The 26,706-nt window shown below is 47.9% G+C and overlaps 1 protein-coding gene across 1 annotated transcript; it reads right to left on the reverse strand.

The window, feature by feature from the left end:
- Nucleotides 1–1,519: 1,519 nt before the first annotated feature.
- Nucleotides 1,520–26,001, reverse strand: LOC147115974 (uncharacterized). Its single transcript, XM_085991989.1, has 2 exons — nt 25,876–26,001; nt 1,520–2,311 (listed from the first exon to the last, which is right to left on the reverse strand). The coding sequence occupies exons 1-2, from the start codon at nt 25,999–26,001 to the stop codon at nt 1,520–1,522; spliced, it is 918 nt and encodes a 305-aa protein (XP_085848115.1).
- Nucleotides 26,002–26,706: the final 705 nt, after the last annotated feature.

Below are 26,706 nucleotides of genomic sequence, written 5' to 3' on the forward strand. Positions count from 1 at the left end.
AGAAGGCAGGAGAGATTAAGAGATATTAAGAGATATTCAAGGCAAAAGGAGATGGTAGTGGGACAGGTTAAGAAACAAAAGATGGCTCTAGATGAAGTGTAAATTGCGCTGGCAGAATGAAAGACAGCTGCCATGTGGGGGAGAAGAAAAGAAAACACAAACAAAAAAAAGTGTGGAAAAAAATATATATGATAGAGGCCGAGGTTATGATTTGAAATTGTTGAACTCTATGTTGAGTCCAGAAGGCTGTAAAGTGCCTAATTGAAAGATGAAGTGCTGTTCCTCGAGCTTATGTTGAGCTTCAGTAGAACAATATAAGAGGCCGAGTACGGTGAGGTCTGAGTGGGAGTGGAGCAGAGAATTAAAGTGACAGGCGACCGGAAGCTCGGGGTCCCCCTTACGGACTGAACGGAGGTGTTCCGCAAAGCGGTCACCCAATCTGCGTTTGGTCTCCCTAATGTAGAGGAGACCGCATCATGAGCAACAAATACAGTATACTAAATTGCAAGAAGTACAAGTAAATCGCTGTTTCACCTGGAAGGAGTGTTTGGGGCCCTGGACAGTGGGAAGGGTGGAGGTATAAGGGCATGTGTTGCATCTCCTGCGCTTGCACGGGTAGGTGCTGGGCGAAGGGGTGCTGGGGGTGATAGAGGAGTGGACTAGGGTGTCTCGGAGGGAGCGGTCCCTTCAGAATACTGAAAGGGGAGCTGAGGGGAAGATGTGTTTGGTGGTGGGATCACACTGGAGGTGGCGGAAATGGCGGAGGATAATCCGTTGAATGTGGAGGCTGGTGGGGTGAAAGGTGAGGATAAGGGGAACCCTATCGTGGTTCCGGGAGTGAGGGGCAGGGGTGAGGGCAGAAGTGCGGGAGATAGAACGGACACGGTCAAGGGCCATGTCAACCACAGTAGAGGGGAATCCTCGGTTGAGGAAAAAGGAAGACATATCAGAAGCACTGGTATGGAAGGTGGCATCGTCAGAACAGATGCGGCGGAGACGGAGAAACTAGGAGAATGGAATAGGGTCCATACAGGAAGTGGGGTGGGAGGAAGTGTAGTCCAGGTAGCTGTGGGAGTCAGTGGGCTTGTAGTGGATGTTTGTCAATAACCTATCCCCAGAGATGGAGACGGAGCAGTCGAGGAAGGGAAGGGAAGAGTCGGAGATGGACCATGTGACAGTGAGGGAAGGATGGAAATTGGAAGCAAAGTGAATGAAATTTTCTAGTTCGGGGGAGAGCATCAATGTACTGGAAAAAGAGGTGAGGGAGAGGACCTGAGGTGGACTGGAACAAAGAATGTTCCACATATCCCTCGAAAAGGCAGGCATAGCTAGGATCCATGTGGGTTCCCATAGCAACACCTTTGATTTTGAGGAAGTGAGTGGAGTCAAAGGAGAAGTTGTTCAATGCGAGAACAAGTTCAGCGAAGCGGAGGAGGGTAGTGGTGGATGGGGACTGGTTGAGCCTCTGTTCAAGGAAGAAGCGGAGCACCCTTAGGCCATCCTGATGGGGGATGGAGGTTTAGAGCGATTGTACGTCCATGGTGAAAAGGAGGCGGTTGGGGCCAGGAAACTGTAAACTGTTAAAGTGGCGGAGGGTATCGGAAGAATCGCTGATGTAGGTGGGAAGAGACTGGACAAGGGGAGAAAAAATAGAGTTGAGATAGGAAGAGATAAGTTCCGTGGGGCAAGAACAGGCTGAAACGATGTGTCTACCAGGGCAGTCCTGTTTGTGGATCTTGGGAAGGAGGTAGAAGCGGGCTGTGCGGGGTTGGGGAACTATGAGGTTGGCGGCCGTGGGGGGAAGATTTCCAGAGGAGATGAGGTCAGTGACAGTCTTGGAAACGGTGGTATGACGTTCGATAGTGGGGTCATGGTCCAGGCGGAGGTAGAAGGAGGTGTCGGAGAGTTGGTGTTCAGCTTCCGCTAGGTAGAGGTTGGTTCGCCAAACAACAACAGCACCACCCTTGTCAGCAGGTTTAATGACAATGTTGGGGTTGGATCTCAGAGAATGGAGTGCTGCAAGTTCAGAGGGAGGTAGGTTGGAATGAGTGAGGGGAGCAGAGAAATTGAGACAGCCGATGTCACGCCAGCAGTTTGCAATGAAAAGATCTAGAGAGGTTAAAAGGCCAGAGAGAGGGGTCCAGATAGAACGAGAATTTTGAAAGCGGGAGAAAGAGTCAGCCATGCGGGGGGAAGACTCCTGGCCAAAAAAGTGGGCATGGAGATGAAGGTGGCGGTAAAAGAGTTCAGCATCGTGCCGAGCTCGAAATTCATTGAGGTGGTGCGTAATGGGATGAAGCTCAAGCCTTTGCTAAGGACTGATCGTTCGGGGTCAGAGAGAGGAAGGTCAGAGTGGATAGTGAAAACGCGGCAGGGGGTGAGATTGGGAGAAGGGATGGGGTCAGAGGAAAGTGAAGTGGAAGAAGGTTCCGAAGGGGCGTTGGTGTCCAAGAGTTGTTGAAGCTTGCGATCCTTGACACCTGAAAGGAAGAAAAAAAGTTTTTTGTTAAAGCGCCGGATAAGTCGAAGCATGAAATGGAACTGCGGACCAGGGCAGCTTTGAGATAGAGTGAGTCGGTGCTGCTGAAGAGAGAGGTCGAGAGTATTTATGTGGCGGCGCATGGCGTTCAGTGTGGATCTTAGGATACGGCGAGAGCAGTGGTTCGAGGAACACTGAATATCTTGGAGATATCTGTAGTCCTGGGTGGATCCAAAACACGAAGGGTGGAAGTTCAGTTGGAATCCACGTGGAGTAAGTTGGAGCTGGAGACAGTGCTGAGGAAAGATATGTGGCTGTGAAAGCGAGTTTTGGTAGATTTCTGTTCAAACACGAGAAGGGAGACAGAAAGTAATGAAGATGAACAAGGTAAAAGAGACAAACAGAAATCCTGTCGGAGAGAAGAGCAGAACTTCTTCAAGGTGGGCATTCCTGGAAGAGAGGTGGCAGTGAATTAAACACTAATACAAAAAGAAAATACTGCAGATGCTGGAAATCTGAAATAAAAATTTCTTCTAACTTCCTTCCTTTTAGTCTCCAGATTCTTCTTCTTCTTCTTAGGCAGTCCTTCAGAACTGAGGATGACTTGCTTCCACATTAAAAATGATTTCTCAGGTGACTGATGAGTCCAATGCGGGACCTATAGTCTCTGTCACAGGTGGGGCAGACGGTGGTTGAAGGAGCGGGTGGGTGGGGTGCTTGGCTTGACGTGCGCTCCTTGCGCTGCCTGCGCTTGGCTTGCGCTTGCTCCCGGCGAAGAGACTCGAGGGGTCCGATTTTGTGGATTGTGTGGGAAATGGTCGGATTCCCCTGAATGTGGGGTTCTGACACACAAAAAAATGGGTCAGCCAGCTGCATGCAATTTTCCCTCAAGTGGCCAATTAATTTCCAGCGTGTGGGCAGCCTTGATAATTGTCCATTTCCAGTCAGGAAGCCCCACAGTATGATGTCATCATTCGTGGTGATTTCAAGGTCCACAGCAAGCATTGCTTCCTCTGTTGGCTTCCAAACGAACCATACAGGATGGCAGAGGAGCCTGCAGCAGCTGTGGCCAGTGCCAGACCCCGAGCTGCCTCCAAATTCGACGAAGCTTCACTGCAGGCATTATTGGATGGGGTTAGGGCCCACAGGGAGGTCCTCTTCCCTAGGTCAGGCAGGAAGAGGCCTCCCACTGAGACCAAGGCTGCATGGATGCAGGTGTCAGCAGATGTCAACTCGAATGTGCATGTAACCTTGGCATCACATCTCTAACTCCTTCCTCTACTCCCCCACAGGACCATCCCGAGCCGCCGTCCCCACTGTGGAGGAGGAAGAGGCTGTGCAGCCAGAGTCCTCAGAGGAAGCTCCAACCTCTGAGGGCGCAGCATCAGCAGAAGTAAGCGCACCCAGCACCAGTGCAGACACTCACACTTCGGGGGGACCTTCGGGACATAGAGTAGTGTTGTCACCTGGTGTTTCACAGCTCACAAGTGAGCCTCAGCAGATTCTGGAGACAGGGACAGCAGTGGAGAGTCCTCATCGGAGGGCGCAGGACTCTGCCAGCTCAGCTCAGTTGCGCTGCATGTCGACCCTCTGCCTCTGGGTCCATCCGCAAGAGAAGAGGTGATGGATCTCCATGCACAGATGCAGGAGTCTCTGGCAGGTTTTGTCTCCAGGGTCGCTGCGAGTGTGGAGCGAATGGAGGAATCCATAGTGACCATGAGCAGAGCCTTTGTGGAGTCATTGGTGCAGGAACGCATCACCATGGAAAGGTTGGCAACCTCCATGGAGGAGATAACTCGCCAGGGTACGGAAAACATGGTGAGTGCTCATAAGAGAATGACATCTCTTGAGGAGCGTTGGCCATCTATTGAACAGAGAAACCAGACCTTCATGGAAGTCCTTCTGAGTAGGACTGCCAGTGCAAATACGGGTCCCCATGGCCCCCTAAAGCGCAGCAAGGTGCTCTCAAGCCACTTCCAAGCGCTGGTCCCTTCTGGCCTGTGCAGCTTCAGGTGAGTGAGCAGCAGCCTGGTGCTGATCCTGCTGTTCCTGGTTCTGCTGCTGCCGCCTCTGCTGCTGGAGATCCTCAAATGGCAAGAAGGGAAGGAAAAAAAGGCGTCCCATGCTTCTGGTAGATGCCTCCGCTGAGGAAGCGCTGAGTGAGGGTGCTGAGTGGTGCTTCCCAGGAGATCACATTGGAGAAGAGTGTGAGGCTCCAACCTTCCACAGCTGTGCCTAAGCCTTGAAGAAGTAGCCCCAAGCCTGCAACAACAAAGTCCTTCAACATACAAATGCTGTCCCTTTAAATCGCAGCTTTCCCGAATGACCTGCAGCTGAGAGCAAGCAAGCCGGCAAGCATCACGCCAGGTTTCATCAGCCGGGTTCCCCGCAGGTGTGTTTAGCATGGGGAACCCCTGAAAATCGCAAGGGCACCCTAAAATGGCATTAAACATGCCAACAATTGGTGATCAGGGTCCCGGCGGCCAGTCCCGCCAGCGGCGGGCGAGACTGACTCAGGTCGCGGAGAAACGGCGGTCCGAAAGTCGGACGGGGTGGGGAATCAGGCGGGGGGGGGGTCGTGACCCCCTATTTTGGCAATTTTTGGCCGCTGACCGCATGAAAACCCGCCCGACGGCTGGCAGAAAATCGGGGCCGAGGTGTTCAGCGTCTTCCCGGATGCTTCTCCTCCACTTTGTGCGGTCTTGGGCCAGGGACTCCCAGGTGTCAGTGGGGATGTTACACTTTTTCAAGGCGGCTTTGAGGGTGTCCTTGAAGCATTTCCTCTGCCCACCTGGGGCTCTCTTGCCGTGTCGGAACTCCGAGTAGAGCGCTTGTTTTGGGAGTCTCGTATCGGGCATGCGGATGATGCGTCTCCAGATAATCTGATTCTAGCTCCCTTATTAACTATTCACCACCCAATGCAAACAACCTTTCATCTTGTACATCGTTTTGAAAACCAGTGACCCCTTTAACCTTCCCTGTTGCACCGAACCCTCTTTCTTCCCCCCCCCCGCAGCCCGCCCCCAAATTTCTGACTTTTCATAAGTATAACTTCTCATTTCCAGGGTAATTCTGGTGAATCTCCCCTTTCCGTGCTAGCTAATATTGTATAGTCCTATAATTAGCTGCCCAAAACTGCATGCAGTACTCCAAATGTGGTCTAACCAAGTCTGGTATAAATTCCATATCACTTTCTTGCTTTTGCATTAATTCCCCTGTACAAAAAACCCAGAATCCCAATTTCCTTTTGGATGGCATTATCAACCTGCGCTGTTACCTTTAAACATCGATGTACCTGCACTCTCTCTGTTTTACTGCTTCATTCAAAACTTTGCTATTTATGGATATTTCTGTACTCGGTCCTTTTGCCCCAAAATGTACGATTTCACATTTCTCTGCACCTGATACCTGTCTGCCATTCTGCCAACACATCTAAATTCTGCTGCAATCGCCTTCGCAAGTTGTCATCTTCCTTAATTTGGCATCATCAGCAAACTTTGGTATTGTTCCTCTTATGGTAATGTTAAAATTATTTGCATAAATGGAAAATCAGTGAAGTGTCCGCATAGACCCCTGGGGCATAGCGCTAACTAGATCCCGCATTCTGCAAAATATCTATTCATCCACAGTATTTGCTATCAATACCCCCAGTCATCTTTCTATCTATGCAGCTACATTCCCTTTAATACCATCTGCCTTAATTTTCTCAATTCTGTTACATGGCACCTTATCAAACACCTTCTGAAAATCCACACATAGAGCATCCGCTGTCTTTCCTTTATCTGTGATTTCTTTAAAGTTCAGTTAAATTAGTGAAGCACGATCTGCCCTTTACAAATCCATGCTGACTGTTTTTATTTGTTCTGGGGATGTGGGCAACACTGGCAAGGCTGCATTTACTGCCCAGAGCTAAACAACCTGAGAGCATTAAGAGTCAACCATGTAGTGTGGGACTGGAGTCACATATAGGTCAGACTGGGTAGGGGTGGCAGGGGTGCAAGAAACACAGAAAGCTAGCATGCAGGTACAGCAAGCAATAAGGAAGGCAAATGGCATGTTGGCCTTTTATTGCAAGGGGGTTGGAGTATAAGAGTAAGGGGCCTAAAAATTCAGTTGATTTGTGCCTCCTGTTAGCGTCCTAAGAGGGCGCTAACGGGGCGCAAAGCAACTAACTCCTCGGCGCGGCGCCACCAAAGCCTCCCGCAAAATTCGGGGGGAGGTTAGCGGTGGCGGCATCCGTTAGAGCCCCACGGCGTTGTGCTGCCGGCGATGACCTCATCGGCGTGCGCAGCGCCCCGGCCATGATCTTCGGTAGCGCCCCCTGACTTACCGCCGGACGCTATTCCGACAGGGTCATGGGGGGCCTACCTGCGGCCAGGGCGGCGCTAATTAAAGGGAAGGTGCTGGGCGGCCATTTTTGTTGCTGGCTGCCTGCCAGCACCTGCCCCCTCTGCCGTCCCCAGCCTTCTGAGCAGCCCCCGCCGCGGAGTGCCGGCTGCGCTCCGTGAGCCCAGCACTTCTCTTGAGTGCTGGGCTCTTTTGCCTGCACTCCAATCCCTGGTGGCCCAGCTGGGCCCCGGGTCACTCCGCACAAGGCCCCTCCCCTTTAATAAGTGCGTGGCGCTGTGGCATGTAGTGCCACGATATTCACTCGCATCGCCCTAAGAGGGAGGCGGGGCGTGGGGGCGCTAATTCCGGCGAAGTTAGCGCCCCCTTTGGGGCGCGACCCAATTTTTCCCCAGGAAGTCTTGCTACAATTGTACAGGGCCTTGGTGAGTCCACACCTGGAGTACTGTGCACAGTTTTGGTCTCCTTATCTAAGGAAGGATATACTTGCCTTGGAGGCGGTGCAACAAAGGTTCACCAGATTGATCCCTGGGATGAGAGGGCTGTCCTATGATGAGAGATTGTGTAGAATGGGCCTATACTCTCTGGAGTTTAGAAGAATGACAGGTGATCTCATTGAAACATACAAGATTCTGAAGGGGATTGACAGGGTAGATGCTGAGAGGTTGTTTGCCCTGGCTGGAGTGTCTAGAACTAGGAGGCATAGTCTCAGGATAAGGGGTAGGTCATTTAAGACTGAGATGAGGAAGGATTTCTTCAGTCAGAGGGCTGTGAATCTTTGGAATTCTCTGCCCCAGAGGGCTGTGAATGCTGAGTCTTTGAGTATATTCAAGGCTGAGATAGATAGATTTTTGGACTCTAGGGGAATCAAGGGATATGGGGATCGGGCGGGAAAGTGGAGTTGAGGAAGATGATCAGTTATGATCTTATTGAATGGCGGAGCAGGCTCGAGGGGTCGCATGGCCTACTCCTGCTCCTAATTCTTATGTTCTTATGTTCCCTTCCCTGAAGGACATTACTGAAGCAATTGGGTTTTTGCGACAATCCAGCGATTTTCCACGCTTATTTTACCTGGTGCCAGTCCACAAATTGCTAGGTTAACTGAACTCGTTTTCCAACTTGTCATAGCGGGATTTGAACTCTCAACCTCTGGATTGCTAGTCCAGTAATTTACTAACTGGGCTACTGTACCTTAATAAAGGTCACTTTCTGGGATTCCAAGGGCAGGGTGTTACGTCCGTGTATAATAAGAAACGGACTGCGAAGAACGGTACAACAGGTGTTTACTCAATGTGGCTCAAACTGCAACTGAACTGCACAGATTACTACTCAGTGTTATATACAGGTGTGGTCACTGCCGGTACTGCAGTATACATGAGCTGTAAAACATAGTCCCCCCCCTTAAAGGTATATACATTACAATTCCTCCCGTTTTAGATTAACAGTACCATAACACTCATTTAACAATTAAATATCAAACTAATTACAATTAACACTTTTAACATGCAACATTAGCTGAAAATAGTCTATTTATATATTCAGTCTTTGGGGAGGCTTCCTGATCCTTTCTGGATAGCGCCTTTCCCAAGTGTCTTGCTCTTGGTGCGGAGGCGATTCTGGCCCCCTGTCGTCGGTTGGTTCATCAGCTTCCGATGCCACTGTTTCTGGGGTAGATGCGACCTGTACGTCGGGTTCATCACCAGGTACGTATGGGCAAGGCATGGGGTTGACTTGTTCCTGTGACTCTAGGATCTGGTCAGCATGGCGTCGCACGATGCTCTCCCCAATGTCCACTGTGTACATTAGTGGGCCCTGCCGTGTGCATATCGTTCCTGGCTGCCATTTTTCTGTTCGGTAGTCGCGGGCCAAGACTAGTTGCCCTACATTGAAGCTCCTTGTTGGCTTCTCATGGATGTGCTGGAATTGCTTACTCTCAACATCTCTTCGTACGTTTGGTCTGAGCAAATCCAGGCGAGATCTTAACCTTCGGTTAAAGAACATCATGGCTGGGGCCTGGTTGGTGACTGCATGTGTCGCATTCCGGTAGGCGAACAGGAAATTGTCCACCTTGTTCTGCAGCGGAATGTTGTCATTGTACATAGCCTTTATTGCCTTCTTAAAGGTTTGTACGAACCTCTCAGCCAATCCATTTGTGGCTGGATGACACGGGGCGGATGTGTAATGCCTTACCCCATTCTTTTTCAAGAACCTCCGGAACTCTTCGGACACAAACTGTGGTCTGTTGTCGGAGCAAATCTGTTCTGGCAAGCCATTCCTGGAAAAATGGTTCGTAGGACTGCAATAGTTTTCTCCGTGGTGGTGGAGGACATTTTGATGACCTCAGGCCATTTCGAGTGCGTATCCACGGCTATTAAAAACATTGAGTCCATGAATGGACCAGCAAAATCAATATGCACCCATTGCCATGGAAATGAGGGCCACTCCCATGGGTGTAGAGGGGCCTGTGGTGGTGCATTTTGGACTTTCTGGCATCCTGAGCAGCTCTTGGTCAAGTCCTCGATTTGTTTATCGATTCCCGGCCACCACACATAAGCCCTGGCTAGGCTTTTCATTTTTACCCCTCCCAGATGACCCTCATGAAGCTCATTGAGCACTCTATCCCTTAACTTGGGTGGAATTACCACTTGGGATCCACACATCAAGGTCCCCAGGCACACTGACAGCTGTTCTCTCCTTGTCAAGAATGCTGGCAACAGTGAGTCGCCATGTGCTGGCCATCCCTTCACCGTCAAATCATATACCCGAGACAGTGTCGGGTCATTTCGGGTTTCCTTTTCGATACAAGCGTTAGTTACCGGTAGGTATTCAACTATAGTCGAATGGAATATTTCGACAGGATCCACTGCTGGTGCTTCCTCCGCAGTAGGCAGTGGCAGGCGTGATAGCCCATCAGCATTTCCATGCTGTTTCGTGCCCTTATATTCAATCTCATAGTGGTGCGCCCCTAGAAAAAGTGACCATCTTTGTAGTCGTTGCGCAGTCATCACCGGAACGCCCTTCTTCGGATTAAAAATGGAGACAAGAGGCTGGTGATCAGTCAGCAAGGTGAATTTCTGCCCGTGCAGATAGTGATTGAACTTTTTCACTCCCCACACTAGGCTGAGTGCCTCCCTGTCAATCTGGGCGTAGTTACGCTCGGCTGAGGTTAGTGATCGTGATGCAAAGGCTATTGGCCTCTCTGAGCCGTCCGAGAATTTGTGCGACAGCACCGCTCCAATGCCGTCGGGTGACGCATCACATGCCAACCGAATTGGTAATGCTGGGTTGTAATGGGCCAATACCTCTTTCGATGTGATTAGTGTTTTGCTCTTCTGGAAAGCTCGTCTACATTCGTCATTCCACTTCCATGGCTCCCCAGTTTGCAGTAGGGTGTTCAGTGGGTGTAGTATTGTAGACAAATTTGGCAAGAACTTATGGTAGTAGTTTACCAGCCCGAGGAACGACCTCAGTTGTGACACATTTTCCGGTGCTGGAGGCTTGACTACTGCCTCAATCTTCTCTGGGGACTTATGTAACCCCTCTTTATCGATAACGTGGCCACAATACAAGATCTGTTTTCTAAAAAACTCACATTTGGGGCGGTTAGCTTGGAGCCCATATTCCTGCAATCTAGTGAGCATCTGCTCCAGGTTGGCAAGGTGATCACTGTCATTTTCGCCCGTGACCAGGATGTCGTCCAAATAACACTGGGTCCCTGGGATCCCTTGCAGAACTTGTTCCATTGCCATCTGCCAAATAGCCGGAGCTGATGCTACCCCGAATACCAGCCGGTTGTATTGGTAGACACCTTTATGGGTGTTGATTGTGAGGTACTTTTTTGATGCTTCTTCTACCTCCATTTGCAGATACGCCTGGGCCAGATCAATCTTAGTGAAGCGTTTCCCTCCAGATAGCGAGGCGAAAATATCTTCAATCCGTGGAAGTGGGTATTGTACGGTGTGAAGGACCGGGTTCACTGTTATCTTAAAGCCCCCACAGATGCGAACCTTCCTTGGTTCCCCAGGCGTGCTGCTCAATGACTTTTTCATCACAGGGACGATGGGTGTAGCCCACTCGCTCCAGTCTACCTTGGACAGTGCACCTGAACGTTCCAGACTCTCCAGCTGTGCTTCGACGGCTGGGCGGATCGCATAAGGTACCGGTCTGGCCTTAAAAAATTTTGGGCTTGCGTTTTCTTCAATTTTAATCGTCGCTGTCATGCCTTTTAGTGTTCCGAGTCCTTGCTGGAACACTTCTTTCATGTCAGTTAGGATCTTTGACAGTCGCCCAGGTGTGACGTCATCATCCTTTTTGTCAGCCACAGTCAGTGCCTGTATGGAATGCCAATCCAGTTGTATTTTCCGGATCCATTCACGTCCCAGTAATGGTGGTCCTCCATCTTGCAATACATACAGGTCTAGTTTTGGTGTTTCCTAACCGTTATATATAACGGTCACCCTTATTTTTCCTTTGGGGTAGACTTTTTGCCCCGTGTACATCTTCAAAATAATTTTTGTGTCTCTCAATGGTATGTGTGAGAATAGCCGCTCGTAGTCCCATCGGTTTATGACTGTTAGGGCTGATCCTGTGTCCAATTCCATCTTTACCTGGACTCTTGCTATCTTGAGAGTGACCCAAATGGTTCGGTGATCCTCCATTGTGATCACATTATGTAGTTTCAGACAACTCAGTTCCCTGCTTTCGGAGTCGTTATCACTCTTTTGTTCATCTGAACTATTCTCCGTTATCTTATGTACCTTCTTGTACTTCCCTTTGGTCGGTTTCTTATTGCTAGTTTTCTTTCCCGACCTGCGGACTCGTGCTATGTGTCCTAATTTTCCACACTGTCTGCACACTTTGTCTTTGAACCAGCAATCATTCTGGTCGTGTGTTGTTCTGCCGCAGCGATAGCACTTCTCTGTTCCATATGACATTTCGTTTGTGCCATATTCTTGTGGTCTCTGTTGTATCTCTGCAGCACCCCGTGCTGCTGCTTCATATGATACCGCAATGCTGAAAGCCTTTTCCAGCGTAAGGTCCTTTTCAGATAAAAGCCGTTTCTGGGTTCCTTCACTTTGAAGCCCACACACAAACTTGTCCCTTAAGGTATCTGCCAGTCCCGCTCCAAACTGGCAGTGTTTCGATAGTTTGTGCAGTTCTGTTAAATAATCAGCATTGCTTTCATCCTTATGCTGGTTCTGTTTGTGAAACTTGAATCTTTCTGCTATCAGCAGCAGTGTGGGGTTTAAATGTTCCTTTATTATCGTTACTATGTCTTCAAAACTCTTTTCCATTGGCTTCGTTGGGGTTACTAGATTTCGTAATAAACCATATGTCTTTGCACCCATTAAATTTAACAATACCGACGCTTTCTTGTCATCTAACACCTCATTTGCCTTGCAGTACACCTCTATTCGTTCGACATATGTAGTCCAATCTTCGACTTCATTGTCAAATGCGGTGATACTGTCACTCTTTGGCATTTTGGGTGTGGTTTAAAATGGCGTCTCCCAATGGCTTAAAATGGCGTCTCCCACACTTTCCTTCCTCCCCCACTGCTGCCGACGCCGCTCCCGGTGGTTCTCGTGGCAATGGCGGCACCCTGTAGGTTTCGCGCGCTTCTCTCTCTCACTCTCTCCGACGCTGCTCGGCCCCTGAACACCGGCTGCACCATGTGCGCTCTGCCCCCTCTCTCCCTGTCGACGCTGCTTGGCCCTTTGCTGTGCCGCTCGGTCGGGCTCTAACCCGCTGCCGTCCGGGAAGGGTCTGCGCACTACCTGTTGCCAGCCCGTTTCGCTGGACCACCTTGCATGGAAAGCCAAGCCTGGCTCTCGACAGCCTCCCCCGCAATTCTCGAGTCTCTGCTGGATGACTGGGCGGTTGCCCGTGGTCGACGCCCGAGTCTCTGGCCTTTACCTCCAATCCACTGATCTCCAGGAACGAATCCCCAGGAGGTGGTGTAGAGTTGCAGGTAGGTTTGAACCTGCCTCGTCGCCAATGTTACGTCCGTGTATAGTAAGAAATGGACTGCGGAGAACGGTACAACAGGTGTTTACTCAATGTGGCTCAAACTGCAACTGAACTGTACAGATTACTACTCAGTGTTATATACAGGTGTGGTCACTGCCGGTTCTGCAGTATACATGAGCTGTAAAACATAGTCCCCCCCCTTAAAGGTATATACATTACATAGGGCAAAAACATCAATATGAAAGAGCCTTGTCTTCTTTCCCAGTTTGAAACATGCATATATTAATTTAAAAACACCAGGAGCTGGTCAAACAAACTTGATCTGATCTATTTATGATTGGTAAGCACCATCAGCAAAGGTTGGTTGCCTCCTCAAGAAACTAATGGCTATCTTGATACAATTTGATGTATTGTTCTTCTCCACCAACCCCAAGTCAAAAGAACTTAAAATACCACCAATCTTTAAATCACATTATTCTGTTTGTGTAAAGTTATCAAATCTTCCTGCTTGAGGCATGACTGAGCTCTGTCACAGCATACACTATTTTAATCTTTTAACAAAACCATCACCACCCTCGAGTCTCCAAACAAAACTACTGAGAAACATACAACATTAGACCTTCCATTTTCTTATAATGGAGTGAACACTCCTCTCTGTTGGGAGGCACACCAGGTTAGCTAAGCCTCAAGCACTTAAGCACAAAAAGAACCAAGGCTTAGAAACCCCTCTGGTATGTGCAAGGCTAATGCAGGATGAACCAGTTAAAATGATCAAGCTAACTGGAAAGTTTCCCACTAGCTGTCCAGCAAGCACTATCCTGCTTAATAGAACATTGGTTCACTGGGTTAGCTGGAGCCAAAAATAACAACAGAAAATGCTGGAAATACTCAGCAGGCCAGGCAGCATTCGTGGAGAGAGAAACAGAGTTAACGTTTCAGGTCTGGGACCCTTCATCAGAACTGGAAAAAGCGAGAGATGTAACAGATATTAAGCAGGTGCAGAGACGGGGTGGGGGGGGCGGGAGGGTTTAGGAGGGGAGGAAGGAATAGAAAGAATATCCTGTACTTTTGTAAGAGGCAGGAAAGATAAAATGTTGCAAATGGGAATGGCAAAAATCATACTGCATGAAAAATGGGGGCAGGGATAATTATCTGAAATTGTTGAACTCAATGTTGAGTCCGGCAGGCTGCAAAGTGCCCAATCGAAAGATGAGGTGCTGTTCCTCGAGCTTACGTTGAGCTTCATTGGAACAATGCAATGCAATAGCCCGAGGACAGAGAGATCAGAGTGGGAGTGAAGCGGTGAATTAAAGTGACAGGTGATCGGAAGCTCAGGGTCACCCGTACGGACTGAACGGAGATGTTCCGCAAAGCGTTCGCCCAATCTGCATTTGGTCTCCCCAATGTAGAGGAGACCGCATCGTGAGCAGCGAATACAGTATATTAAATTGCAAGAAGTACAAGTAAATCGCTGTTTCACCTGGAAGGGGTGTTTGGGACCCTGGACAGTGGGAAGGGAGGAGGTAAAAGGGCATGTGTTGCATCTCCTGCGCTTGCACGGGAAGGTGCCAGGTGAAGGAGCAGGGCTGTTGGGGGTTATTGAGGAGTGGACCAGGGTGTCGCGGAGGGAGCGGTCCCTTCAGAATGCTGAAAGGGGAGGTGAGGGGAAGATGTGTTTGGTGGTGGGATCACGTTGGAGGTGGCGGAAATGGCGGAGGATGATCCGTTGAATGTGGAGGCTGGTGGGGTGAAAGGTGAGGACAAGGGGAACCCTATCGTGGTTCTGGGAGGGAGGGGCAGGGGTGAGAGCAGATGGATATTCTTTCTATTCCTTCCTCCCCTCCTAAACCCCCCCCCCCGTCTCTGCACCTGCTTAATATCTGTTACAACTCTCGCTTTTTCCAGTTCTGATGAAGGGTCCCAGACCTGAAATGTTAACTCTGCTTCTCTCTCCACGGATGCGGCCTGGCCTGCTGAGTATTTCCAGCATTTTCTGTTGTTATTTCAGATTTCCAGCACCCGCAGTATTTTGCTATTATATTAACTGGAGCCAAATTGGGTTTAATCCCAGCCCATTGAAAGGTCTATTCTTCCAGGTTGCCTTAATGGGCCAGATTTTCACTGTGCCGTGAGGTGGGCTTTCAGGCATGCGGGGGGCAAAAATCCCGAATTTGGGGGTCCCAACACCATCCCGCCCAAAACCTGCCTCCACTTAAGTTTCAAGGGAGGTGGGTACCCGCCCCGCACTGGGACCCGCCGACCCGAGGCGGGAAGGGATTAGTGCCAATTAACTGCCTGTTAACAGGCAGTTTTTAGCCTAACCCCTATTTTGAGGGATGTCGTATGGGATTTCCGACGGCTCCAAACCACGCCAGGTTAGAGCAGGCGGGCCATCGGGTTGAAGGACTTGGAGGGGTCGCAATGTTGGTGTTCAGGTGAGTGATGGGTGCATGAGTGCAAAGGTAAGTGTGTTTGGTGTGTCTAAAGTGTGTAAAGAAGTTTTACTTACCTGTACTTACCTTAACAGCTTTTCTTCCTCTAGGCGTCGGGAGTCCATCGCTCAGCCGGAACTGAAAGCTGAATGGCTGCGATCTGTCAAAAGTGACAGCCTTCAGCTTTCAGTGCCAGTGACAGTTCTAACTGAGTCTGCGTAGAAGGACTCAGGTTAGAAGTCAGACTGTCAGTGTTTGACAGCTTCAAACAGCTGTGATACACTGATATTTCATCTGTCAAAAACTCTTGACAGATGAAATTTCAGTCTGTGACGTCACCTGTTGCCGGGTGGCCCTTAATTGGCCTGCTGAGCCCGCTGGGTGGGCTCAACAAGGTCAATCAAGGGAAAATCGCGTCGATTAGCCGGACATCGATGGAGGTGGGACTAAAACCTGAAAGTTGTAGTCCTGCCTCCTTCCCGACAGCTTAATGAAAATCCAGCCCAATGAGTCCAGTTGGAAGGTCAATCATGAAGAACACCCTGGAGAACTGCAGACCTGGCTGGCTCAGACATCGGATTACTGCACACAGGAGCGCCTCAGTTCAAATCTCCTTTCGTCAGACAAGTCATCTTGTAGGGAACTCAGCTACATACCCCACTTACTCCTCTGCACCCCCACCCCCCCAAATGTACATGCATGAGGAGAATTAAAGCTGGGGCCAACACCAAGTCTGTCCAGAGAGGAGAAAAGAAACTCGTTCAACCTTGTCTTTAGCTGCATCTGCATTTAGTGATAACACCAATGTTGTGGGATAAAATTTGCTATGCCTTGGTGAGCAAAATAGAGTTCATGAAGCACATCTGCTTCTTTCAAACCTTTCTTGATCGTGAAAAATAATCTCCACAGTTGTTAAAATTATTCATCGTTAAAAAGAAGAGTTGTGTCTTTTAAAATCTGTAAATACTTCTGATTTATATAAATGCTGATAAACAGTTGCAAATCCAAGCTTGCCACTGGGAATTTTGGCAGCAATTTGTAATCCACATTCAGAAAGTAATAATTCCCACAGTGCCTGGGTTCCTTTTTTCTGCTGGGATTATTGGGAGAGCAGCTGTTAGTTAATCAGAAAGTGTATGTTTGTTAAAAATGTTAAAAAATGATTGATATAAGGTCAGTTTAGGGTGAAATTTCTCATCAAATATGTCAATCTTATCATGAGAGCTTTCCCACCCAGTATTGTTGGCACTGCCGTTGCAAGTTCCGTCAACTTAATTTTGCTTTCCCCTCGATAGCTAATGCTGATAATTATGCAGTTGAGTAAACAACATTTCCAAGAAATGGATTGCTGTAAATCTCCTACTTTTGGATTGTGTAAATGGTGATAAAAGCCCTGAACTGTTGAGCTAACTTCTTTCTTGTCATAGGAACAGCAGGAGGCCATTCAGCCCCTTGACTCTGTTCCGCCATTCAATTAGATCATGGCTGGTCTGTATCTTAACTCCATCTACCCGCCTTGGTTCCGTAACCCTTATTACCCTTGCCTAACTATCCATTGTAGTTTTGACATTTTTAATTGACCTAGCCTCAACAGTGTTTTGGGGGAGAGTTCCAGATTTCCACTACCCTTTGTGTGAAGGAGTGCCTCCTGATATCACCCCTGAATGGCCCAGCACTAACTTCAAGGTTATGCCCCCTTGTTCTGAACTCTCCCACCAGAGGAAATAGTTTCTCTCTCTATTTATCCTATCAAATCATTTAATCATCTAAAACAATTCATTCGATCACTCCTTAATCGTCTATGTTCAAGGGCATACAAGTCCAGGCTATGCAACCTGTCCTCATAAGTTAACCCTTTTAGCCGAATTATCATACTGGTGAATCTGCACTAAGCCCTCTCCAAGGCCAAAATATCCTTCCTGAGGTGCGGTGCCCAGAACTGAACTGTACTCCAGATGGGTTGTAACCAGAGCTCTGTACAGCTGCATCACAACTTCCACCCCTTTGTATTCCAGGCCTCTTGAGATAAAGGCCAACACTCCATTAGCCTTTTAATTTATTTTTTGTATCTGTCCATTAGCTTTTAGTGATTTCTGTACCTGGACCCCTAAATCTCTCTGCTCCTCTGCAGTTCCCAGCTTCTCGCCATTTAGAAAATACTCTGATCTATATTTCTTGGGCCCAAACTGGATGATCTCACACTTTACCACGTCGAACTCCATCTGCCACAGTTTGTCCCACTCACTTAATCTATCAATGTCCCATTGCAACTTTCTGCTCACATCTAATCTATTTACTACGCCACCTATCTTGATATTGCCATGTGTCAGATTGCCTATTTTCCAAAGCCCCCCCTCCCCCACTGCCCTCTAATTGAATCACTGCAGGATAAAGCCTCACACATGCCCTGTTATTAAATATACTCAGAAGGAAAATACTTCCCCAGCATCTATTTTAACTGATAATTGCCAAATGAAAAGATCGGCAAGCCTCCCTCTTGGGGTTACCATCTGTGAACCATTTCTAAAGTTGAGTGGGGAAATTAGGGGCTTTTTCACTTCAATTCAGCTCCCAACACTCCACTGTAAGCAAAGAGTCATGGGGGTGCTAAGAGCAAAAATATGTTTTTTTTTGGTTCAGTCAGTTAGAAAATAACATTTTATTTAACATACAGTAGTAGTATTTTTCCGGTGGACACTTGAGGATCAGGCTCTTATCCCTAAATATTCTTTTGAGTTAAAATTCTAGCAGTTTCATCATCACAATGACATTTCTTATTGGGAAGACGAAGCACACAACCTTTTCAGCTTAACTCGTTGTACAGGCTAGAAGCAGTTTCGTATTCTCTGGAGGACTCTGCAATGGGGCTTATTCCCAAAATAAGAAAAGCACCCTGGTATGACATTTTCTATTTGCCACACAAAACCAAATCGTCAGGATTCTGTGACTAAAATTGCCCAATTGCTGCCAATTTAGTGCTCAATTATCAATTGCTCTGCGCTGTGCACTTACTTCCATTGTAAAGAGGATTTAGAGTGCCCGTGCTGATTTCCCTCCATGTCCTTTACAACCATTAAGGAGAGCGGAGACTTTCATTCCATCTGTTTTCTCTGAATCTGAACCTTGGTCTCAGATAATGTTCTAACTTTGGCAGGCAATCTCCTTGCTTAAATTCCAATTTGCAGTGCTTGAGAAAGCATCAAGATCTTTTGCCACTCTGTATATATCAAACAACATTACCAACATGCGTTGGCCTCGGCTCTGAGGCAGAAGGTCATGGGCTCCAGTTCCACTTCAGAGACTTGAGCACATAATGTATGCTGACACTTCAGTGTAGTACTGAGGGAGTGCGGCACTGTCAAGTGCGATCTTTCAGATGAGCCATTAACCCAGGCCCCATCTGCCCCCTCGGGTGAATGTGGAAGATTCCATGTCATTATCAAAGAGCTACCCTGATTGAAATTGTTGTGTCTCCTTCCTTGGAGCCATGTTGCTGGGTTCATTGAGCAAGATGTGGGAATAGCTTGCTGACAACTCTCTAGCAATGAGGGCATGGTGTGTGGTGCACGAGGAGTTGACCAAGGGGAAAAAGTCACTTAGAAAATTTGGAAGGAGAAAAATGAAGTGCTTTGTCACTTAAAGTAGGAATGTGCTGTGGACTAAAGCTTTGGTGGCATGGCTTCACTTTCAGAATATTGCATCAGGAGAGTACAGCATAGTTCAGTCTGTCTTCACAGAAGAGAAAGACGATTCCGATATTGTAGTTGAGGAGGAGGAGTGTGAAATATTAAAAGGGATAAACATAGTGAGAGAGGAAATATTAAGAGGTTTAGCATTTTTGAAAGCAGTTAAATTGGCAGGCCCGGATGAAATTATCCCAGGCCATTAAGAGAAGCAAGGGAGGAAACAGCGGAGGCTCTGACCATCATTTTCCAATCCTCTCTGGCTACAGGTGTGGTGCTGGAGGACTGCTAACTTTGTGCCATTGTCTAAAAAGGGAGAAAGGGATAGACCAAGTAATTACAGGTCAGTCAGCCTAATCTTGGTTGTGGGAAAATTATTGGAAAAAATTCTGAGGGACAGTATTAATCGTCATTTAGAAAGTCATGGATTAATCAAGGACAGTTAGCATGGATTTGTTAAGGGAAGGTCATGTCTGAATAACTTGATTGAATTTTACAAGGAGGGTCGATGAAGGTAGGCATTTGATATAGTCTACATGGATTTTAGCAAGGCTTTTGACAAGGTCCCACATGGCAGGTCAGTCAAAAAAGTAAAAGCCCATGGGATCCAAGGGAAAGTGGCAAGTTGGATCCAAAATTGGCTCAGTGGCAGGAAGCAAAGGGCAATGGTCGATAGGTGTTTTTGTGACTGGAAGGCTGTTTCCAGTGGGATTCCACAGGGCTCAGTAATAGGTCCCTTGCTTTTTGTGGTATATATCAATGATTTAGACTTCAATGGAGGGGTCATGATTAAGAAGTTTGCAGATGATACAAAAATTGGCTGTGTGGTTGATATTGGGGAAGATTGCTGTAGACTGCAGGAAGATATTAATGGACTGCTCATGTGGGCAGAAAAGTGGCAAATGGAATTCAATCCGGAGAAGTATGAGGTAATGCATTTGGGAAGGGCTAACAAGCAAGGAATGGTAGGGTACGGAGAAATTCAGAGGCACAGAGGGACCTTGGAGTGCATGTCCACAGATCCTCGAAGGTAGCAGGACAGGTAGATAAGGTGGTTAAGAAGGCATACGGGATACTTTCCTTTCTTAGCTGAGGCATAGAATATAAGAACAGAGTAGAATTTCTAAATTTGATGATGACACCAAACTTGGGGGTGTGGCAAACAGTGCTGATGATATCAATTGACTGCAACAGGACATAGAAAGGCTAGCAGAATGGGCAGACAAGTGGCAGATGGAATTTAATACAGAGAAGTGTGAGGTGATGCATTTTGGCAGAAGGAACAGGGAGAGGCAATATACACTTAATGGCACAGTTTTAAAGAGTGTGCAGGGACAGAGGGATCTGGGAGTTAATGTGCACAGGTCCCTGAAGGTAGCAGGACATATTGAGAGAGTGGTTAACAAAGCATATGGGATCTTGGGCTTCATAAATAGAGGTATTGAGTACAAAAGTACAGAAGTTATGCTGAACCTTTATAAAGCGCTGGTTAGGCCACAACTGGAGTTATTGCATCCAGTTCTGGTCACCACACTTTAGGAAGGATGTGAAGGCCCTTGAGAGGGTGCAGAGCAGATTTACCAGAATGGTTCTGGGGATGAGGGATCTTAGCTACAAGGACAGGTTGGAGAAGCTGGATTTGTTTTCATTAGGGCAAAGAAGGTTGAGGGGTGATTTGATAAAGGTGTACAAGATTATGAAGGATTTGAATAGGCTAGACTGTTCCCACTAGTTGATGGTACAAGGACTAGGGGACACAGATTTAAGGTTTTGGGCAAGAGATACAGGGGGGATGTGAGGGAAAACTTTTATACACAGCGAGTGGTGATGACCTGGAATTCGCTGCTGACGGAAGTGGTGGAAGCGGAGACACTCCGGGCTGGATTTTCTTAGCCCCGAGGAAGCGGGTATAGAAGTGGAACTGCTGGGAAAGTTGCAGAATTTGGGGGCGAGTGGCAAACCCGTCCCCAACCCGCCTCCGTGCCCTCTTGCCAGGAGGCAGGAAGCCGTCCCGCCCCGGATCCCGTCTCCTTAGAGGCGGGAAGGGATTAAAGCCTATTAGCTGCCTGTTAACAGGTAGTTAACAGGCAGAAAATAGGATTATCCCCATTTTTCGTGCTGAAGTGCAGGCTTCCCGACCTTGGGGAACCCCTCCAGGTTGGATGAGTCGATTAGAAGGTCTGTGTGGGTCAGAGGGGTCTGAAAGTGCAATGTTGAGGTGAGTGATGGGTGCAAGTGTGAAGTGGTAAGTATGTGAGGTGAGTGTAAAGTGTTAGAAAATGTTAACTTACCTTTGTTTCTACCTGCAGTCTTCAGCCGCTGTGGAGCCGGAGTCCCCAACATCTCCATTGTAGAGATCACAGACTGGCACCAGTCATATGAGGCACGAGTTGGGTAGGATGGATTGGGGAATGTTACTTAAAGGATTGACGGTGGATAGGCAATGGCAAACATTTAAAGATCGCATGCATGAACTACAGAATTTGTTCATCCCTGTTTGGCATAAAAATAAAACAAAAATGGTGACTCAACCGTGGCTAACAAGGGAAATTAAGGATAGCATAAGATCCAAGGAGAGGACATATAATTTGGCCAAAAAAGCAGCAAACCTGAGGATTGGGAGCAGTTTAGCATTCAGCAAAGGAGGACAAAGGGATTAATTAAGAGGGGGAAAATAGAGTATGAGAGTAAGCTTGCAGGGAACATAAAAACTGACTGTAAAAGCTTCTATAGATATGTGAAGAGAAAAAGATTGATGAAGTCAAGCGTAGGTCCCTTGCAGTCAGAATCAGGGGAACTTATAATGGGGAACAAAGAAATGGCAGACCAATTAAATACATACTTTGGTTCTGTCTTCACAAAGGAGGACACAAATAACCTCCCAGAGATGTCGGGGAACATAGGGTCTAATGAGAGGGAGGAACTGAATGAAATCAGTATTTGTAGGGAAGTGGTGTTAAGGAAATTGATGGGATTGAAGGCCGAAAAATCCCCAGGGCCTGATAATCTACATCCCAAGGTACTTAAGGAAGTGGCCCAAGAAATAGTAGATGCATTGCTGGTCATCTTCCAAAATTCTATAGATTCTGGAACAGTTCCCATGGATTGGAGGGTAGCTAATGTTACCCCACTATTCAAAAAAGGTGGTAGAGAGAAAACGGGGAATTATAGACCGGTAAGCCTGACATCGGCAGTGGGGAAAATGCTAGAGTCCATTATAAAAGATGTAATAGCAGAGCACTTGGAAAACAGTGACAGGATCGGACAAAGTCAACATGGATTTACAAAAGGTAAATCATGCTTGACTAATCTACTGGAATTTTTTGAGGATGTAACTGATAGAATAGATAAGGGAGAACCAGTGGATGTGGTGTATTTGGACTTTCAGAAGGCTTTCGATAAGGTCCCGCATAAGAGATTAGCGTGAAAAGTTAAAGCACATGGGATTGGGGGCAAGGTACTGACTTGGATAGAGAACTGGCTGGCAGACAGGAAGCAAAGAGTTGGAATAAATGGCTCTTTTTCCGAGTGGCAGTGACTAGTGGGGTACCGCAGGGATCGGTGCTAGGACCCTAGCTATTCACAATATATATTAATGATCTAGACGAGGGAACTAGATGTAATATCTCCAAGTTTGCAGATGACACAAAGCTGGGTGGGCGTGTGTGCTGTGAGGAGGATGCCGAGAAACTCCAGTATGATTTGGACAGGTTGGGTGATTGGGCAGATGTATGGCAGATGCAGTATAATGTGGATAAATGTGAGGTTATCCACTTTGGTGGCAAAAACAGGAAGTTAGATTATTATCTGAGCGGCAATAGATTGGGAGAAGGGGAAGTGCAACGAGACCTGGGTGTTCTTGTGCACCAGTCGCTGAAGGTAAGCATGCAGGTGCAGCAGACGGTTAAGAAGGCAAATGGTATGTTGGCCTTTGTAGCAAGAGGATTCGAGTACAGGAACAGGGATGTCTTGCTGCAGTTGTACGGGGCCTTGGTGAGACCACACCTTGAGTATTGTGTGCAGTTTTGGTCGCCTTATCTGAGGAAGGATGTTCTTGCCATGGAGGGAGTGCAGCGAAGATTCACCAGACTGATACCTGGGATGGCTGGAATGACATATGAGGAGAGATTGGGTCGATTGGGCTTATTCTCACTGGAGTTTAGAAGAATGAGAAGGCATCTCATTGAAACTTATCAAATTCTAACAGGACTAGACAGACTAGATGCAGGAAGGGTGTTCCCAATGGCGGGGGAGTTCAGAACCAGGGGTCACAGTCTAAGGATAAGGGGTAAGCCATTTAGGACAAAGATGAGGAGGAATTTCTTCACCCAGAGAGTGGTGAACCTGTGGAATTCTCTACCACAGAAGGTAGTTGAGGCCAATTCATTAAATATATTCAAGAAGGAGTTAGATATATTTCTTAAGACTAAAGGGATCAAGGGATATGGGGAGAAGGCAGGGACAGGGTACTGAGTTTGGATGATCAGCCATGATCTCATTGAATGGCGGAGCAGGCTCGAGGGGCCGAATGGCCTACTCCTGCTCCTATCTTCTATGTTTCTATGGCTGTTGGATCCTCCGATACAGCAGCCAGCTGATTTCTGCAAAGTAGAAACCTTTGATGAGTCCTGAACACAACTTCACAGAGCTGTCAAACGATGACATTTCTTCTTTCAAAAGTCCTTGACAGATGATGCGTCATACGTTGACGTGCTCTTGTCACTGACTTTCCCCTAATTGGCCTGCTGAGTCCGCCGGGCAGGCTTAACAAGTTCAATGAGGGGAAATTCCCGCTGGTTGGCCAGAAGCTGATGGAGGTGGGATTGAAACCCGGCACGCAGCAGTCCCACCTCCAAAAGCTTCCCATTCAGAAAATCCAGCCCTCAGTGTTTTCAAGGGGAGACTGGATAAGGCACTTGAGGGAAATAAACTTACAGGGCTACAGGGATGGAGCGGCGGAATGGGACTGACTTGATTGCTCTACAGAGAGCCGGCATGGACTCGATGGGCCGAATGGCCTCCTTCTGTGCCGTTGTGACTCTGACTCTATGGGGGCGATTTTCCCAGCCCCGAGGAGGTGGGTTTGGAGATGGGACAGTTGGCAAAAATGGCAAAACTGAGGGCGGGTTCAGAACCCGCCTCCACGCAATTCTACCGGAGGCGGGTTTGATGGGTGGGATTCGGTCCCGCCTCCATCAGTCGGGAGAGGTAGTTAAGACCCTTAAATAATAGTTAAGGGCCTCTATAATCCTATTTTGACATGCCTTTGTTATTTTACCACATTTTCAGCATGTTGCACGACTCTCCTAAACCACGCCAGCTAATCTTGGCGGGTTGACAAGTGGGTGGCCTCCTCATAGCTGCAGCTCCACCATTAAAATGGAGCTTTCATCAGGGAGCAGTTGCAGATGGCAGAACTTTTGTTCCAAAGTTCTTTCAGCACTTTTAGAAGGCCTACCGAAGCTGGAGATGCTGCAGCTTGTATCTCTCAACTGCGGGACCTCCTTGGAAGACCCTCTCCTCGCTTGGACTGAATGCTTCCCCAACGGAGGTATCTGCCAGCTGCATGGGAACCATTTGTTTCCTTTCACCATGGACCTCAGATTCGGTTGAGGAACAGCCACGACAGTAGCAGCAACAGCAGCAGGAGCCCCAACCTCCTGCTCACCCACCTGATGCTGCACAGGGCAGAAGGCACCAGCGCATGAAAGCACATCGTGCAAGGAATGCACTCATCCTGGCCAGATTTGCATAGGTTGCCCATTGTGGCACATGTGATTGCCTCCTTCTTAACATATGATGGACAATGGACATGACTCTCTGGCCTCCTTTCACTCTGACCACCAACCTGACCACACAAGTGTCGCGGAGTCTGCAATGTGGAACTGCCTAAGCCGAAATAACAGATGCCATCACGCCAACAGTTTGCCATCGCCAAATTTTAATACATTCCCCTAGGGATGGCATTTCATCAATAAACAGAAACAATCACCCAATCTGCACACAGATCTGGAGGTTATATCCCTTGCCAGCTGGATCCACACAGCCTTGGTTTCTTTGGGTGGCCTCTTCCTCCCAGATGAGGGGAAGAGCACCTCCCTGCTAGCTCTCACCCCCTTAACCAGCATACCCAGCGCCTCATCCGAGAACCTCGGGGAGGTCTTTGCCTTGGAGCTGGCCATTTTTCAAGGAGGTAACAGCTTGGAGGTGGTGCAGCATTGACCAAAAACCAGTGGAATGAGCCAAGGCAGCAAGCAGCCCTTAAACGAAGCTGGATAAGTGACATCAGCAGAGGTGAGTTTCTGTTCTAAAAGACTAATTGGCCATGGGGAACCCACACCTCTGAAATCAACTGGCCAATTAGGGGAAAATTGCAAATTTTTCCCACCTCTCAGTGGAGGCGGGTTTGGAACCCACCCAAACCAAAACCCGCCTCCAACCCGTCTCCATTAGGAAAATCGTGCCCATATGACTCTATGACTAGGTTATGCTTGAACTGTATAAAACATTAGTTAGGCCGCAGCTGGAGGACTGAGTACAGTTCTGGTCACCACATTGTAGGAAAGATGTGATTGCACTAGAGAAGGTACAGAGATTTATGGGGATGTTGCTAGGACTGGAGAGTTTTAGCTATGAGGAAAGATTGGATAGGCTGGGGTTGCTTTCTTTGGAACAGAGAATTAGAGGGGAACTTAGGAGAATATTTTTCACCCAGAGAGTGGTGGGGTTTGGAACTCGCTGCCTGAAAGGGTGGTAGAGGCAGAAACACACATCGCATCTAAGAAGTACTTGGATATGCACTTGATGTGCCGTAACCTGCAAGGCTACAGACCAAGAGCTGGAAAGTGGGATTGGGCTGGATAGCTCTTTTTCGACCAGTGCAGACAAGATGGGCCGAATGGCCTCCTTCTGTGCCGTAAATTTCTATGATTCAAAATTTATCAAATATCACACAGGAACATACCATCTTCATCATCTTGTAGTGTACCACAAGAATAGTTGTTGAATAAGCCAGATTTCCATATCCACGTTCTTGCCAGGGAAAGCAAGAGCTGCTGCATTTACACGTTAGCATTTTGTGTCGATACATGTTATGCCAGAAGCAAAGCTTCACACCCTTGTGTTTGTTGAACTCACTCACAGACAGAGCCATCAGCTGTCAAGCTGTATAGTCAGAGGTCTAGCCTTTGGATAAGACATGGCCCAGAAATTCGGGTCGGGGGCTTCCCGCGGATGTAAGCCCCTGACCTGCACTTACCTTGCGCGCTGGCCGTTGAGCTGTGGGCCCCCGTGGAATTCTGATCCGGGGCCTGGTCCAGCTGCTTGTGTATCCCAGGGGCGCAGTTAGTTCGATGCATCCCCTGGGATCACATGGGCCATGGGGAGCCAATCAAAGCAGGGAATGCTCCATTCATAAGATTGACAGGAAGACCTGTCAAAAGTTATAAATACTACGGCCCCAAAACAGCACAAAATCTTCAAATAATTTTTTTTTTTAAATCACATTTTTAAAATAAACTATCTATATATATAAACAAATCGATCTGTCTGTCTGTCTATCTGTCTGTCCTTCTGTCTGTCTGTCCTTGGGTGTGCGTCTGTCCGGCTATGCGCTCGAAAGTTATACGGCGTACCTACGCGCGCGTTACCTCCGAAGAAAGCTTATGCTTCCGGGACGCTCGTAAGCATATTTACTTTTCGGTCGGACGAAAATTGTTCGCGCCTTATGCAAAAAACCTTCAAAATTAAACTCATTATCTGCTAGCATTGATTGACTGACGTCAAGGTTCGACCA

This window comes from Somniosus microcephalus, chromosome 6 (assembly GCF_052327205.1).
Source record: "Somniosus microcephalus isolate GS21.2 chromosome 6, FLI_Smic_1.0, whole genome shotgun sequence".
Lineage (NCBI taxonomy): Eukaryota > Metazoa > Chordata > Chondrichthyes > Squaliformes > Somniosidae > Somniosus > Somniosus microcephalus.